This window comes from Chelon labrosus (genome assembly GCF_963514085.1).
Source record: "Chelon labrosus genome assembly, chromosome: 15".
Taxonomy (NCBI): domain Eukaryota; kingdom Metazoa; phylum Chordata; class Actinopteri; order Mugiliformes; family Mugilidae; genus Chelon; species Chelon labrosus.
Window position 1 is genome coordinate 19,939,960 of NC_140348.1, and position 19,019 is coordinate 19,958,978.

At 41.8% G+C, this 19,019-nt stretch overlaps 1 protein-coding gene across 1 annotated transcript; it reads right to left on the minus strand.

The window, feature by feature from the left end:
* Positions 1–10,610: 10,610 nt before the first annotated feature.
* On the minus strand, positions 10,611–17,782 carry LOC311500409 (BTB/POZ domain-containing protein 3-like; the record flags this gene model as incomplete). The annotated part of the gene is made up of 4 exons (XM_084561794.1): positions 10,611–14,040; positions 14,758–14,876; positions 16,593–16,683; positions 17,472–17,782. The coding sequence occupies 4 exons, from the start codon at positions 17,780–17,782 to the stop codon at positions 13,008–13,010; spliced, it is 1,554 nt and encodes a 517-aa protein (XP_084417920.1). The 3' UTR covers positions 10,611–13,007.
* Between the last annotated feature and the right edge of the window lie 1,237 nt (positions 17,783–19,019).

Genomic DNA, 19,019 nt, shown 5'->3' on the forward strand with positions numbered 1-19,019 from the left:
CCCATACGGTTTCAGTTAGAGCTTACTTTACTGAGTCTTTTTTTCCCTTTCTCGTTTCTCACTGCCGGCCTGATGCACACGGACAAACATGCCACAGTAGATATTTTCAGAAGGCAGCTCTCATAGGCAGTTATAGCAGGGCATGGTGTGAATCAGTCGCCTTGAGGCTACATATAGATGTCATATGTTTAAATGCCAGATTCGGTATGAATCATCGTGGGCTTATCAGTTTTCAGTAAGGACAGCTGCCTTTAAATGACAAAGCAGCGTTCATGATCAATCTCATTAAAGTATCAAATTTTAGTTTTGTTACATCAACTGCAATATACCACACAGACAGCAAAACTGCTCTCACCCCCTTTTTCATTTCTCAGTTTTGCAGAATCAGCTGTTGTAGAGCTGACAGACAATATGATGGTGTTGGGGGTGGGATGGTGAAGGTGAAAATGACTGAAACCTGGTGGGGGACAGTGGGTTAGTGATTACGGTCACCTTTACACTGATTGGAGTGGAGGTTAATGTTGTTCTGGGAATGAAAAAAAAAAAAAAGAGTACCAGCAGTACTGTCGTTTCTGTATGAGGTAAGCAGTTCTAGATGATTGATCGCTGAATCTGGTGCATTTTTGAGCAGAATGAGGTAGAAGTGTGACTAGCCGTGCTGTGGTAAGTGTAAAATGAAGGCTTTTAAGGGAAAAAAGTAATAGCTGTTATAATAAATTTTCCATCAGGGCTAATTTCTCAGCTTATATGGCTGGCTGGGAAAGTCTTCATGACTGTATCCTCTGCAAGGATTCTGCATAAAACCATTTTCACTGTGCCGGAACAGAGAGAACTATTTTAAAACAGGCAGTTATTACACTCTATTAGTCCTGACTGTTTAAAATATCGGCTTTGATGGAAAAAGGCTCTTTGATGGAAAAGTTAGGTGTACAATTCTTGGCTTAATGGTAATAATGCCTCCAGAGCAAGAATTATAGAGAAGCATTTGTGACAGTTACTACTTTACAAGTATTATCTTGCATTTTCACCTGGAGAGCTTTTAAAGGACTTTCTTTTCCCCCAGCTTCAGCTACTTTTACAACAGATCTGCAGTCATTGTTTGCCTTTTCAGCTGCCATTAGTTACCCCCTAAAATAGCAGACGGCAGTAAAAACCTCTGTAGCTAATCTCCTTCCTTCTTAGTTGGTCAGTATCAGCCGCCTCCCCGCTCTGCTGCGCACTTTCAGCAGAGATTAGGATGTATGAATTCATCGGGCTGGCTGTGGCTGTGGTAGTATAGAAATGAACACATGTGAGCCCTGCATCAAGCCATGCTTGCTCCACGTGCAGAGATATACTATCACTTTATATTTATATTGACCCCATAATTCTCACTTGTCCGTGATTTATAACCGAGAATTGCTACAAAATCCCCTCTGCCACACTGCATTCATACACGGAAACCAATGAGAGGCATGTCACAGCTCCTTATGAATAAAAATGGATAACATTATGGAGGTTTCATTTCAACCATGTAATGTTGCTGTCATTTCTAATTCTCCCAGCGCATTGTATGCCGTGCCAGAGAAATATCCTCCAGATCCCATGTGAGAAATGTTATTCTCACATAGCCATAAGTCCTGCAGCATCCTCAGAATATAAAGTCTGCCAGCGGGGATGGAAACGAAATTGCCACAGGGTGGATGTACAAGGCAGCCATGCTAAAACCATACTGCGGTCATGAGAGGAATTAGTGCGGTTACAGGACCGTAGTGGGGATCAAACTGATTTATTTTGGCCGGTAGCGCTTCAAACCTAGCAGTACTGGAAGAGAAAGCCTCTCTTCTAATGCCTTGATATCATTGCATTATTAATTATTAAACGACAGCAGCATGGATGGTGACCTGCCAGAGGTTTGAGCACAGTTTGGCTCAGTTGGGAAAAACAATTAAATCCAGGAAAGGAGAGAGTTAGTTTTGGACAACACAACAGATTAACAAAACACCATATTAACCTTCAGGTGCATCTAATTGTTGGGAAATTGAATGCAGCTCTCAGCGAGAGGGGAATCAATATATCGAGCTGGCCTGGTTTACAACCTCTAATCCTGCAAATCATCTTGAGGACCTGAAGTGCTGTATTGAATATCTAAGTATCTGAATGTCTTGGATAGCCTCGCTTAAGCGTTATTTATATAATGCATCTCCCTGTGTCCACAATCGTTCCTAGTGGTTCCTTGTTGTTTCTGAAGATAAGTCCATCTTTCTCCCACCAGTTTGTTTTTTGTTTTTTTTGTTTTTTTGCTGCGGTGCATGTTGAGTTCATGGCACAAAAACTTTGGACCTGTGAGATTTATCTACTGCTTGTCAAGACAATTGTGTCCAGATCCTTTGATCTGTTCAGACCTCATCATAGATTACCTTGATCTAAATAGTAATTATACACAGCTGCAGACAGAGAAACATCTGAAGCTATTGATTGCACATGGTACGGCTACAAACCAATCCAATGTGGCTCAAGAGAACTTGAAATATCTCCTGTATTAAAAGCCGGCGTAAGCCTGCACATATGCTCTCCTGTCCGTTCTCATCCTCAGTGTTCATGGTGCAAACAAACTTCTGTTTGTGTAGAATGTGTGAGGTTACATTTACTGCAAATCCGTTCCTCTAAGTCAGACCATTTCTTTTCAAATTTGTAGTTATTCATACAAAAATAAATGTTGTGTCTTTGAGCTCTTAAATCCCCTCATCATTTGTGCAGGGTGAGGCTGCTCCAAAGCCTCCCGTCAGTCCTTTCAATCACAGCACACTGTGCCACTTGTCATCTGCAGTCAGGCCTATTATTGAGAGGCTTCCCTCAGGCCGCCTCTTTGTCTTTAGTGGCTCGATTAAATTAGAGTGACACCTGGCATGGATCCTCAGCTGTAATGGCCCTTCTTTTCATCCCATCCCTTTTATCAGCATAATAGACCCCTGATGAATTATTACAAACCTCCTTCTCTGTGCTCCGCTGAACTCTATGTGGGGTCGAAAGAAACAAGAGATTGGTTCATGTGACTTTAATGACATAGCAAATTATACGGAAGTGTTTAAATAGGTTTGGATATCATGAGGAAATGGCAGACTGCAGTCCTCACATGTAATAGTCACTGGATAAATCACTTTTGAAATTGCATGAATGCTTTAATCACATAAAATGTGCAGTTAGTGACTCGCGCACGCTTGCCTTGTTGAGGTGGTAGTGGGTGGGGATATTTTTAACCTCTCCACGGCAATGACACCGCACGTACAGTAGATTGCTTCTATTCCTGAAAACATATTACTCTTCTGGAGTAACCTTCTTGTGGTGGTTTACAGTTACACTTTGCCATATATAATGGATTCACACACCTTTTGTTATGCAAAAGAGGCATGATGAAAAGAATTTCATCATTGAGAAATGGAATTCCAGCTGCTCCTCCTCTTCCCCGATGGCCGTGAGGGTTTGCTGGAGGTGCAGCGCTGCACACTGGAGGAAAATCCCCTCCACTCCAATCTCTTGAGCTCTGATGTGTTTGGCCTTTTGATATTTCGCGTGCCTCATGTTTGCAGTGGAGGGATTGGCGAGGGGATGCTGAAGGGGGGGTGTTCAGAGCTACCGAACCTGTTTTAAAATCTCACTCGGTTTAATAGCAAACTAATAATTGTAAGTAAGAGCAGAAACAAGAATTGCCTTTTCAATGAACCCCCTGTTAAAACAGTACTTTGAAAAACTATAATTATTATTCATATGCACGATTCCTGATCTTGCATTTTTCCACTCATTTCTGCTTTTCCACCTTTATTCACAAATGCTAATTGTGTAAGATTGCAATCGTTTCTTTTCTAGCAACTGCGTTGTTCCGTTCTTGCTCTGTTTGCTTCAGTGCTGCCTTGGGTGCCAACAGAATAATTGATAGCCAAAGATATTATGTTGCATTACTGGTTGGTTGATATTACATCTCTGTGTCGACTTCTTGTTGCCTTGGGCTGCTCAAGAGATTCTGCAACTCTGCCAGAGAAGTCCAAAGGATTCTTCCAGTTTTGTTGATCTCTAATGGCAATAACTGAAATTAATCACATTAAAATAAAAAGCCAAATTGTAAATATGTCAAGTCTGGCTTTCAGTGAAAAAAGGTCACAGCAAAAGTTTAAATTTACCAATGATTATATGTCTTTTTTTTTTTGTTTCATCCTACCCTTTACTAGATAAACCTGACAGTGGATATGAAATAACATCTACCCACTCACTGACAGTCATGTATATTGTACTCTGTCTTTTGCAACCTCGTGAAAAAAACACATGAAGCGTATGTTCCACCTCCTCTGATTGAATACATAATGTTCATCCCACGCTTGTGCACATGTATGATTGCCTGCCAGTGTAAACATATTACTCACAGCCATACAGACTGTGGGTGTGTTTGGGATGAGCGCTTCAAATAAGGGTCTGATGCTCTCTTTATCTATCTCTGGCACATAATTGCATTATTTTCATAGGACCTACTTTATCAGCGGCTGCATTTATCAGCGCTGTCACCTGGCTTTCTTCTGTACAAGGCATAAATAATGCTTTACGCCAGGGGTTGACTGCCCGCGGACGAACACATAACGCACAAAGTCAACCAGGAAAAGTTCGACAAACACAACGCTTTCATTCATCTCATGTCCTGTGATTATTTCCAGCAGCTCAGAGTGAGAAAAGCTTTGGTATCTCAAAGAGAAGGGAAGGTAAGGCACTGTAAAGCTTAAATTGAGGCCATTATTGAGGGCAGAGAGGGAATAGTTTGAGGCTTGACTCAAAAAAATAAAAATAAAAAACATAGACAGGGAAAGAGTTGTAGTTAGGTCAGATGATCGCTTATGGCAGCTACTATAAGTCTTTGAAATGACACAGAGCGTTGAATCTTCACCATCACATGTGAAGCAAATGATTAAAGTACAATCATTTAATGTCTTTATCTCTGCATTTAACATTTTCATCTTCATCTGATTAAAGAATACAGAAATAACTTGTGACATTTTACCTATCAAGCCGCTTTACTTTCTGACAGTTGAGTCAGCTGCAACCAATTATCTGAGTTAATGGCAAGATGAGAAAAGATTCTTTGCTTCGCCAACATCGGCTTCATCATCAGCTTGACAATTAGGCTTGAGTCGTGCAGCTGTGGGGATTTCTATGCAGACGCATTAAATAAACGTTGAGCGGCATTGCATTGCTCCGAATCCCCCTTTTGATTGAGCACAGAATCCCTGCTTCGCGGTTTTAATCAACTGTGTGTCAACCAGCTTTTGCAGTTAGCATCAGACCCCAACAGCCTGGCTAATGCCTTCTTGAACAATGCTAATTGCATGGACTTTTAGACAGAGTAACCGGTTTTCCCTGTGGTACAAAGGGCATATAAAAGAGCAGGGGAACGGGAGACAGCGCTCCATTTCTTAAATGAGGACACTAAAGCAGGCTGTTAGAGCTCAGTTGGATTTCAAAGAACTCGATATCACTCTGCCATAGAAGTTATTATACTCCTTACAATAATTCAGACAGAAATTGCCAGCGTTGGAAAATGTACGGTCACATCAAGGTTAAATGAAGAGAAAACCGTCGTTCAGCAAATAAAATACATTCTTTTTAATGTGTATTCAGGGAGACAAAATGCATTCCTATTAAATTGTGCTGACTCCCAGATTAGTTGATATTTCCGAATTCGTTCGACAAAAGAAATCCCTTGTTGCCTGTATAATGTCTCTGTTGATTACCAGACTTCCCACTGCCGAGCGATAAGATCCCAAAGCAGATAGTGGAAAACGGCGCAGTTAAAGCATTATTCAGGCAATAACTGTTCACCACATTTCCATTCAAATGTGCACAAATGCAAACTATGAACGCAATCATTTAAAACCTTCACATTTCCTTTGTGCTCACAGGAGGTAATTAAAGTGGAAAGCCAGGTTTCCTGCATGAGGTCTGAATGAATGCAAATAAAGCTGGTCTCCTGTGCTCTTTCTCCATCTCTGTATCATTGTCTATCACACATTAAAACAGATTAGATCAACCCCCCGCGTTCAGTGCACAGAGAGAGACAGAGCGAGAGCATGTGTACAAATGAATCAGTGCTGTTTGTTGTACTGTTTCAGTCTCGAGCCGTTTCAAGTAGCTTATTTGGGAGAGCTGCAGATCATGTTTAGTAAGCTCGCTCTCATTATATCAGACCCTGGGGAGAGAAGGGCCCTCTTGCTCCATACTATCAAAGCCATGGAGCTGCCTTAGAGGACATGCTTCAGTATGAATACAGCCTCTGGAGTACACACAGAAAAAGTAGCATGCTCAGCCCTCATCACCTCTCGCGGTGGGAAGCTGACAACATTCAAGGTTTTGATCAGGCTTCGCTGTAATGGCTGTGGCTGACAGGTATGTGAAACCATGGTTGTGGAAATAAATAGCCTGATTAGCATAATGCATCACCGACAAATTTGGCTTTCAGAGCGCGTGAAAGAACTTCTTTTTGCCCGACTGCTGCATTCATATTCCTTCAGGGATCGTATTTCATAGGACAAACACGCAATTATGTAAACAGGGTATTTACCTCTGCACAACTGGAAGGCAATATCGTTTACTTTCAGTGTGGGCCTGATACTCTGTCACTGCGTTAACGGTATTTTCGCCTGCTTTGAATAGACTCTGCAGTTCCCATTGTCCACCAAAAAAAAAAAATGTATTTCCACTCTTTTCAGTAATCATAATTCACCTGGTACATGCAGCATTTACCTGCCGTATTGATCCATCTTTAGCGGAGCCATGTTTCTATAAACAGACCAATCTGACATAAAAGCTGGCGTCTCGGGGTCCTAGCCTGTTGAAACGATTTAGCTCTGCCTGGCAGCAATGAATAAATAAATAGATAAATGAAATGCACAATCGCAGGCTAAGTCCCGCAGTGCGCGCCAGCCAAATGAAGACAACAGCTCTGAGATAGGAGGTTATTTGGAATAGCATCCCTTACATTTGGCAGCTCTTTAGCACCGCGACGTTTGACAAAGATGTGACGGTGGCCTATCATCAGTCAAACTCCCCGTCTTCCCCCTGCCATGACCTGCTCCTTGCATCTGATCTTTGAGACCTTTTGCCATTCTCACCTGTGATTAATTGCTACTTCGGATAATTTATGTGATGATTATTATAGGAACGACCACTTTACCAGAATACCTTTACCAGCTGCCTTATTGCTCAGATCTTATGGCTCAGGTTCCCTTACATCTGTCAGGATTACAAGCAACTCATTGTAACCTTCAGCAGCCCTTGCCAGGCGCTCTCATAACATTTACTGGGCACTTTTTTTGCACTCAGAATTCATATTGTGAAACGTAACCTGCTCTTTTCAACACTTTCAACTGCAATATGGATACATGCTTAACACATGGTTTAAGGGGTGTTAAGGGGAAAATGAGATTTCCTCTGAGATTTGTTGAATTAAAAAACACATTTCTTAAATTATTTTCTTTGATGAATTCTTTAAACCCACAGCTGTGTTTCCCCCTTCCTCTCTTTGGCCATTATTAATTCATTGACATTTTGCCGGGATGGAAATGATCAGGGTGTTGAGGAGTGGGTATGTGATTGCCTGCAGTGAACGGAGCGATGTTCGAAGCGGTTGCGCGACAAGGTGCAGCGTCTCTCACAGTTTTCTCAGTGAGTAGTGGTATTTTGTTCCGTTGTGTGGATTTAAGCCCGCTCCACGTTAATATGCCCAGTAGTCAAATGTGCAGCAGAGTAAGGTAACAACACCTTCCCTCTGAGACACCATAAGACCTTTTGGCTGTGTTCACAGACGTATCTGCACTTGAAACAATCGATCTTTGAGAGCATTAAGAATGTTGATCAGGGGTAATCCACAGTCCTGCCTCCAGTCAGACAGAATCTTTTCATCCTTAATTTGTAGTGAGCAGTAATTAAACCTTGAGCTAGACTTTCCTGTTTAATATATTCTCAGTCAATGTCCGCCAACTCCATTTTCCCTTTTCCTGTCTCCCACTGAGCTATATGTATGTCACAAAGCTTATCTAGACTATATTAAGAATCTGCACTCACACGTTTCACATATTTATGATTAAAAATGAATATTACACTCTCATAAATGCTCAAATACAGTATATTAAACATGTTTAATTGAATTAAAATGCCTTGCCAGTGTTGTACATGTGAGATATTTGTCATTTACTTTTGTGGGCAAATACTGATACGGACTTTTCCTTTACTGACAAGCTAATTATAATTAGATGTCTAACCATGCATTTTATTCTTAGCCCTTGTAGGATTTAATTGCGTTTCATTCATATCATTAAAATGGGTTCCCTCAATAATCGTCACCTCCAACAGAATACAAATACAGTGTTTTCGTTAAGTATAGCCTAAGCACATAATTAGTCTATGATACATTTACGTATTAAAAGGTTTGGGAATATCTACCTTTGAACTGCAGGTAATTGGAGCTTCTAACACAACTGCTCATTGTCGTCTTGCTATTGATTCAGCAGTCGTTTTCTTTTCTAGCTATTTTCCACCACTGGCTCTGGCAGTGAGTTTGTAGCCATTGGCAGCTCTCCTGCCTACTGAAATGACTGACAAACACCAAAAAAAATAACAAGTTGATAGACTTGAGGAGCAATTTAATCCAGGAGAAAAAAATAAGGAAAGGTATCTCCGGAGATCTGAGGTGTTGTTTTTGCATCAAAGGTGACAGAAATGCTTTTTACACAGTGGGCCTTGCAAGGGTTTGCCTGGGTTCTCACATTTAACTAAATCTAACAGTACTGGAGTTGTAATTCTGCTGCCGTAGATCAGTTACAGTTGTGTGTGTGTCTCTGTGTCTGTTGAAAGCAAGCTTGCCGCTAACTCCTGGCACATTCCTGTCCCTTGCCTCTAGTGCAATTAATGATCTTGCTTACAACATTAGCGCCACAATCATGAAAAATCGCACTGAAGCACAGAGTCCCCCAACATATTGAGTTCAATTCATCAAGGGCTTCATGCTCATTGGCGATGTCAAACTTGGTCTCTGCATTATTGAGTGCTTTCATAATCAAGTACCTGCCATGAGCTCCCAGGAGGGATTACCTTTCTGAACATACAGCTCCTGAAGATATATGATTTGTCTCAAGATTCAGTAGCTCATTTTGTTTTCAGGTTTTACAGCATATCAGGTAATCAGAGAAAGCCAAAAATCTTTTTTATTTCATTGATTTGTTGGTGTACATGGGAATTGTATCTGGGATTGTACTCCAACATATGGGGGCTCCTTCCAAAGGCTGTTTATCAGATAAAGATACGAAGAAGTCTTCATTTATAACTCTCTGTCTTTTTTTTTTATCTGTAAACAGACACATCAAGATCAACTCTGGGTCAAACAGCCAGAGCAGTATGCCAGGAATTCGACGCTATGGGGATTTCAGACATTTTGAAATGTAATATCATTCGTTCTTTATCTCTTGAAACTTGACATTGTGTGATGGCCTTATCAAGGATCCATTCTTTATGACCAAAGTCTATAAAAATTCAAGATGGTAGACATTGTCTGCTATGCTGTCTTACTCCTTTCACACTTACAGAAGGAATTGCACATCTCACATAGATTTCCTTGTGGAAGGATGCTAGTCCACCTCTGTACGACACTGGCATTTTAACATGTTAATTTGTACCTGAACTAACATGCTAACACAATCAAACTCACACATTAACACACAAACAAAAAATAACCTAATGAGTCATCGCCATTCTCCCATGTCCCACAAGGTGGAATTATAGCCTTTGTCACTGAAATCTGGCTTTGTAAAGAGCATAGATCAGGAATGTCAAAACATTTTCACCAAGGGCCACATATGGAAAAATATAGAGCTCCGGTAGCTGACGTCACCCTGCACCATCAAAACGTTGCCATATTGGCACTATTCGGTTGACAACTGCAAGCAAATAACTTGTCCTTGTACCAGTTGCATCCAAAAGTGGTCGACAGCTGTTGTGCCCCAGGATGTCAGAATAGTTGGGGACAGGCAAAGGGGAAGTCGTTTTATAGGATTCCCAAAGATCCTGCGAGATGGCAGATGTGGATTACCGCATTAAAACACGCGAGAAGCAGAAGAAACGGATTTCGCTTGTGTGTTTTACAAGTGTTCTGTCTTATTTAGCATGTTTTTTCAACACAATGTCCAACAGATTTCTTTTCATAAAGGGAAGTTGGGCTAATGTTTATAATGTGGATTACAAAGGGGTATTGCTCATACAGCACTAAAACTACTCACAGTGAGAAAGAAATTCAGGATTAAACAGTTCCTTGTTATTGAAGTTGTTTTACTGTCATGAACCTCCTCAGAAAAATTCTTCAGTGTATGCTTTCAGGGACTCTCCGGAGGAGGACAAAGGAAAGTTAATGAGGTAGTTATATATATATCCGGATACTGCAGGTCAGGAACATTGTCCGCGCAGGCTGTTTCAATGCTCGAAAAAAGCAAAACACCTGGGGCATGATAAGGATCCGTGGTATATAATCTGTCAAGTTTTGCCTTGTACTGGTCAATTTCTATGTTTAATGTGCACAGTAAACTCAAGACGGCCTGAAATCACCTCTGGCGCCATTCATTTTTCCTGCCAATATGGCGGTGTCAACAAAAAAAGTCATGTGATGCCCAGAGATCTATATAAAGGGCTGGGCCACACAAATGAGGTATATCTGCAAATAAATGTAGGTAAATTACACTTGATATATTGAACAGCCTACATCACAGCCTTCCATTAAAGGGTTTTTTCATTTATTTTGCTGCAGAAACAGTTGGCAACTCATTCTGAACACAGCAGCTTGGTCACACAACTGTTTCTAGACATGCTAACGTTGTTAAATGCCTGCCTTTTTTCTTACAGGCACATTAATCGACTCTTTAATAAGACACTCTCTTATGAAGTTACCATCTGAAAGCATGAAATAAAGCAATAGTCGAGCTTGCAGACTACCTGCCATAAGTGTAACTTTCTGCTCTTGTTTGGCACCAGTGTGGGTCTGACATTTGGTTTCATACAGCCATTGTATATTGTACTCTTCCACCACAGCAAGTGTTTCATTGTAAATCAAACAGACACACTTCCCCTCATTTTCCGGTAAAGAAATATTCATTGTTAAAGTTCCATATGTGGGTCATTTTTAAAATTTCCAGTTGGTCCACAAGCTGTATTTTGAACGCCACTGGCATAGATCAATAGTGGCTTCAGTTCCCTGTTGGAAAAGGCTGTCTGACCGCAAGGTGAAACAGTGATAATATTCTAAATATAGTGCACTTAAACTGATATTGATTTTGCTCTTGTTTTAGGTGTCTAAAATACACTTTGCTGCTGACCCCGTCCACAACAATTAATTTCTTGGCTTCAGTGAGGCTCCAAACTGCTTCTCCAAACTGGGGTCATGTCGACGACCATCTAATGTAGGCTGACTATTTATAAGCAGCTCATACGACCTCACTCTGAAGACACAGAACTATCCCTTTAAATTCATATTCAGCAGAGGGTGGATGAAGAATGGAGTTTGACAGATACAAAACAGGGTGTACAAGTGGCATGAGGACAGGGATCATCAATCAACAGACAGCTGTACCTGGCATTGAATCACTGGAGTGCTAAAGGGCTAAATCATCTGTCCCCATCTCCTAATTTCAGACAAAGTGTGTAGCATTATCGCTTTTTACAAATGGGATACACGACCAGCAGACCACTTGTTCTGTTTATTGGCATCATCAAAAACCATACACATTCGTTGGTCTCTGTAGCACGTAAACACAGACATGTACACCAGTTTACCCATCCATTATCTTCCGCAGATCATCCTGTGGACATTTATTCTACACGAGAAAGAATATATTCAGTAGCACGGTAAATTAAGACTGCCTCGTCAAAATGAAAAAGTAAAACAAATTAACAGACTAATCCATTAACAGACCAACATCAGTGCAATTCTGTAGCATGTACAGTATGCTTCTGTAAATACTCCAAACAAAGAGAAGTAAAAGTCCATAAGATAAACAGCTTCTAACACCTAATCGATCGCTGATCTTTTTGCTGTAAACAAAAATAGGAGGCGCCAGAACAATTAGTAGTACACACCAGATGAAATGGATCTGGTCGGCCCATGCTGCAAGTACTGCAGCGCAGGCAGAATTAGAAGAAATAGTTCACTCTACCATGTAGTGGTGAATGGTAATCAGTCCTAACTAATTTCCACTGTAAACGTGATGACACTGATCTACACGGAGTGACTAAGATGATTGTAGGTGCAGAGCAACATGCTACAGAGAGATACTGTAGGGGTTGTGTGACTGGTTAAATCTAGTGCTTCCTAATCTAAGACCCCTCAAGCCCGCTCTAAGTGCCCTGTTCACTAGATTCAAAAAATCGAAAAAGCTGCAGATTCCACTGAAACCACTCAAATACAGATGGCTATTACTACAAGAGGACAAATAGTGTTGTTTGTTTTTAAACGTCCCACAGCTTTTTTTCATCTCCATTATGATGCTGATGGTCCGGTCACGATCATCATGAAATATTGCTGATATATATGTGCATTCTATGCTAGCATAGAAATAATAAACATACTGTAGCATATTCATCATATAAGATATCTTTGTGATCAGCATTGGCCACATTTGTGGCATCATATACATTTCCGTATTTACATATATTTATATATACATGCACATTTAGTGCAAGATATTCTTTTTGTCTTGAGGATTTTATGACAATTCATCCTTGTATTTGGACCATTCATCATCTTGAAACATACAGTAGATTTGGTCCTACTCAAGTGGACCCTTTCTTCAAACTAAAATCACATAAAAACCTTTTACAGGTCTGAGATCAGATCTTTTGCACAATAGTGACAAAAAATAAATAACAGAAAGTGACACTATGCACAAAGTGATAAATATCTATTTTCCGTAAGTGCACTGATAATCGGTCAAAGGTTTGAACAGGCGTCATCAAGCATAGAAGATAAGTTCAGGAATCTGTCCCCCCTGCACTCCAGTGCCGTTAGTGCTGTCCGAGGAGCACTGGAATTGAAATGTCACTTTCCCACACTGTACCTCTGTCATTCCTTCCTGTCCAAAGTAGCTCAACTCGTTCCCATCGAGAACCACACTGGCAGTGTAGAACGTATCAGGCTCAATCTGGACTGGATACTCAAACCACACAGGGAAAGTATTGCTGGAACCATCTGAGAAGTATTTGCTGAGGTTTTGTCCCAGCAGTACTCCTTGACGTTTCAATTCTATCTTGGCACTGTATTCTGCTGAGCCACAGCTAGATCCGTACAGTCCAAACCCAGCGATGAAAACCCTTTTATCCACTGCAAACTGTATACTGTCACAGCGGCCTCGGTAACGCCACTGATTGCTTCGGTAGGCACAGGACTGGAATCTGTGGCAGCGCTGTGGTGTCAGGCCCATCCTAGGCTGGCTGACAAACTGCAGCTCAGGCTTTTTGGCTGCGGTATACCACAGGAAGATGTCATTGGTCTCATTAAGCGTCAACACACCCGACTGCGCTGCTCCATTGGCAAAATCATCCAAAGCCATTGTTGGGATACGTATCAAGTACATGGCCTTGCCCAAAACCTTCCGCTTGTTGTCAGTCGATGAGGTGAGCTCCTGTCTCTGGCACTCCGCCTCAGCCCAGCTAAGTGCAGCCTCAAATACCACTATCTCTTTAGCGTTGAGCGTCTCTCGCTGTAGGATACTCTCCAGGGTCTGGGCATCGATGTCGCAGAAGCCCTCCGAGCGTAACGCCAGTTCAGCCTGGGCATCAATCACCTCCCAGCAGCGCTGTGTCAGCTCTGGCTCCTCGAACAGGCAGCTCTGGGAGAGTAACACGCAAGCATTCTTTGCACTCAGACTGGTCTCCAGGAAGTTGACGCAGGCACGTGCCAGGTGAGGGACAATGTACTTCTTGGCAGCGTAAAGAGTGGCCAAAACTGTATCAGCACTCAGGTCAATTTCATCACAGTAAATGTACCTGTTGACATAAAAATACAACTTTCTCAGCTCAAACTCCACAGACACGACATGCAAAATGACATTTTTGTTAAGATGATAATTATATTGTAAAGACAGACCAGAGTGCATGATTGACCCATCCATAATACTTCGAATATTGCATGTTGTATGGATGAAATTGATTTACATTACATGGTTGTAAGCAATAGCACCGCTGCATCTGTACTAAGATATTTTGGAAAACAATGAAATGAGACCCTGAACAGAGTGAAATTTCTGTGCATAGCATTAGTGCTGAATAGCATTCCTCCTACACCCTTGTCTACCCCCTACTGCTGCGTGCCTGCAAGGATAGAGAAAACAAAACTAAGGAATAAAAGTGATGAAAGGAAGGCGAGGAGTAGGTAGGAAACAATATCAAGGGATTTGGAGTGGAAAGTATAATGAAATAAATTAGAGTAAAACAGACAGATATAGATTCTATCGCAGATACACGAGGAAGAAGCACCTCATCTCGTTTGTCTGTCACAGGAAGTGCTGAACAATTTCATGCAAGATGTGCGAGGAGATAGACGTAGAATAGTCTTATCAAGTCTCACTCCTTTCACCAAGATCAAAAGGAAATGGCAGTTTTGTAAAGAGGAACCTTACATACACTATTCAACAAAAGCACCGTGAGACCAGCAGAAGAAAGTACAAGATGTTCAAGAATTCAGAAAAAGTGGAGCATCCTCACTTTAGCATTGCCAGGAATGCTGCTGGCTCCACATCTGGAATATGGATTTCATCCGTGTTCTCAGCAAGTTCACCGTAGAACATGGCATGAAACACAGAGCTGCCCACAGCCAACACATACTGTTAAAAGAAGAAGAGAAAACAAAGAAAGGAGAGGGAAAAGAAATGAAAACAGAGTTCATCTATGATTTCACACTTTGAAAAACTTTTGAAATGGGAATTGTAGAAATCCAAGGAATACATGTGTCTCCTTCTTCAAAAAATCACCCAGTGAAGCTTGAACAAAGCTTCAGTTCTTGAGAGGCTGTACCTGTTGAGTTTCTAAGCAGTTCTGAGCCATTTTCCCAGAAGACAGGGAGGCATCTGACACAGCACGGTTCACAAGTTCATTTTGCTGAAATTAATGACATAGTTCGTATTTAATGTTTTCGGCAATCAGCGCTGTAATCAAGGCTATGAATTCTGTCATTACACTCACATACGTTCATGTTTCTGGGCTGTGTGTGCATGCCACTGTTATGTGTGTGTTTGCAGCACAAGTATGTGTAGGTGTGTATGTGGGCGGTATAAATTTTCTCAAAAAAGCGCACAGAATTTCTCTGAAGCAAATTGCAGGGAGGCCAATTGAAAACGAGGCTTACAAAAAAAAGAAAAAGGGTTTTGAAAACAATAGCATAGCTGTCGTTACCCACTGAAATTCAATTTACTTTCTTCTTTTTCTCATGAAGAGAGTTCAGCCTGGAGACAGGTGCTCTTTTACGTGGGTTTAGAGACCACTATACAAATACTGAATATTAGTATAACATTAGTCCCTCCTCTTGACCCATTGGATTTTATAGATTTTATAGATACATTTTTAGATGCATCCTGCGTCTTGGGAGGATATAACCTCCTGCCAAATGGACACAATAAAGATTGCTGCAATGAATGCCATTATAAAGCCCTGGGCATAATGTCTCAGCATAAAGTGCAGTCAAGTCATCCTCGGTGTCCGTCCATAACTGCTTCCTCTAAATGCACAAAGTGCACTGCAGCTACCAATCATAGATAATACATTTGGATGACCCATTCAGCGCTGATCAGATCTAGTAGATGAGAAATGGATAGCTGGGGCCAGATTTCTGTGAATGCTGTAATCATATTCAAATAGAGCAGAAATTAAAGTGCTTTTAGATGAAGCACGCGGTCTAGACAAATGTAAACCTTAATCATTTATGTGAGCATCCTGAAAAAGTAATGAGGTCAGAGGGTGGACTAAACAAAGAAGCCAGGAAGACCACCTGCAGGTTACAGCGGGCACAAACAGGATGAATACGGGCACAAATGCTAATGATCAGCACTATTTAAAGTGGATTAATTGTATAATCGTTTCCAAAATTCAAATGCTAATCAAGCGAATGAATACCAAAGTTTTGCTGCGATGTGAGAGGCACAGCTGAATGCACCTTGCTCTGTGTCTTATCATCATGTGCTGTTGGGTGATTAAAAGTTGGGTAATTGCGGAGCAGCTTCTGAAAAACCTGAGTCGAAGCAGAAACAAAGGCATCCTGTGTGAGACGACTGCAGAAGAGGATATCCCTTCCTCCTTTGCTCACACTCTGCCTCTATCTGTCAGCCTCATTTACATAAATAATTGAGGACTGTCTCGAAAAGACACATGGTGCGGAAGTGAGAGTGGAGCACAAAGGACTCGAGTTCCATTACTGCTGGCAATGGGGATGATTATTTTTATGCCTGTATGATATGAACAACAATGTGCCGGGCTGGTAGCTGATAGCTTGTTTGTTCATTTCCTCCCTGCTGCCGCGCTCTTTTACCGGCTGATGAAATTCTTACTCTGTGTCCTGGCAGCCGCTGAGTCCTTCCAGGCTGACCCACCACAAAGTGAACATCTGCCATCAGCTCATTGTTGAACATTACCGAATTTCTAAAAAGGAGAAAGAAAGAGGAGACATTTATTCTACATGTTTTACGCCACTTTGAGGCATTAGATTAAGCAAAATTCACATTTAAATTTATATGTGCCCTATGTGGAGTTATATGATTGTGTGGTGATGTAAATGACACACACATGTCATTTATCAACCTTACACTTCTTCTGTTATTCATTCTTCCTACGTAAAGGACAGGGAAACGAGACAATGAACTCCATGGAAAATCCCCACTGTGAAAGAATGGAACCAACAATAAAGCTGCGTTCATATATTATTGAGTAGTGGAACATGTCACAGGGGTAGGTAAACAGCCCCATGATGTTCTGGAGAGACAACAAAGCCAGGTCGGGAAAGCACACATTTCGCTCTGGACAGCTGGGCCCTTTTACTGATAGGCCAAGGTAAATATTTTGCTTTTAGTGCAGAGCAGCCTCTGCCTGTTGTGCATATCAAACGCACCCGGTGCTTGTCCGCCCTCTGTTATGTCAGAGCGGCAAAGTCTGCAGGATCAGGAGAGGGTGTAAACAGAGGGCAGGGCAGAGAGAGCACCCACCCATACTCCAACCCACCCATACACACATGCACACAGTATATAAGAGTAAAAATACCTCCCAGAAGTGTTCTGTGATGCATTTTTTAAATTTCTTTGGGGTCCCGTTAAGAAAACTGGCCCGACTGGTAGTTTGAGTTGGCAAACTTTATGAGAAATTTCCAGATAAACATTTCAAACTCGGTGTAATGTTGATGAAAACTGTTCCTCTTGTTTGGCAGTTGTACTCACCTTTCTCTTATAGTGGAGTAGAGTCCCTGCCAGTTACAGTTTTGTATGGTGTTGTTGTTGTTGAGGTTCTGCTGCTGGTACTGTTGCACTGTGGTGCTGGACGCTGACTTTTTGGTGGGAAAAATGTCCGCTGCCATCTTCTTCTTCTTCTTGCTCCTCAGGGTGATTATCTCATAACAGACGGGAGGCAGCTTGGAGCTTCCGCTGGCATTCCCTTTCTTTGAGCTTTTACTTGACTTGCTTTTCACTGACTCTGGGAGCATTAAAAAGAAAGTCAGACATTTCATGTTCCTTCCCTTGGCATCGACCATGAGTGTGTTCAACTGCTGAGCAGTGGGAGAGCATACAGAGAAGTCATTCGCCACGAGCCGGCAGGTGCGATGGAGGACGGAGAGGGGGAAGGTGACAGCAGTGACTTGAGCTGTGCTAAGCCGTGTAGCAGTCAGATCCTGGATGAGGTTTTGGGAACTATCTGGATGACTTTTTAATTTGGTCACTTCTCTGAAGAGGCGGGTTCAGACTGGCGATCCAATGCACTTTCCTTGTGTGAAGTTTGATCTGCTGACAGAGAGGCTCCGAGGGTTCCCATCCCTGCTCGTCCAGAGTGATGTTATCAGCTCTTCAGATCACTTCTTCTCCTCCTCTGCTCCCTTGCCTCTCTCACTCACTGCTTTGTTGAGGGTTGGCCTGACAGCTCCAGATTTAGTGTAGCTGCAGTGATCCTTAGGCAACGATGTTTACTCAGTTCTTTTCATCTTGCTCTCTTACTCCTTCTGTGCTTCTCCCCCTCTCTGCCTCTCTTCATGTGTGGCTCTACCTTTTTTCCTCTTCAGCACCGGCTCCTTTTTCCCCCCTTCCTCTCCTCCATGGAGCAGACTCCTCTGCAGGATGCTGTAGCTGTGGATGCTGCGCTGATCTGCTCTGCTCTGCCGCTCGTTCTGCTGACTACAGAGGTTGAATGGGAGAGCGCAGAGGAGATGGAGAGCCCCCCTCTCTGGCTTCCCGCCCCCTCTCGGCACAGTACATGGCTCTCTCCGGAGCTCAGCCAATAGCAGCACACAGCAGTGATGATTGGCTAATGCAGCCTAGTGCAGCACATACTTGAATATGCAATTGTCAACGTCTCAATTAAAGTGACAGCCATGCCCCATAAGAATGAAATATATTTATGCGTTTCCTTTTACCTGAAGCCACAACATTCAGTTTGCACTCCAGTAAAACCAGTGTTCTAGCTCAAAAGGGCATTATAAATTTACATGCTCCTTTTAAGGGCAGAATTTGCTTAATTCACAACAATCAAAGTTTTTTAAATGAGGCTTTCATACATTTATGCAAACAGTTAAATGTGCAAATCATTATTCACTTGAGTGCTTTGACTGGACTTAAATCCTCTGAACAGTTTTACCACTGCATAACCTTTTCAGATTTAAGCCTATAAAGGATTTATAGCAAAAACAAACATCACGCACAAGCTGTTCTCATATGACTTGTTCATCTAACCTATTGTGTTCTTCTAATATTCCTGCATCAGTACATGTCATTTTGTCC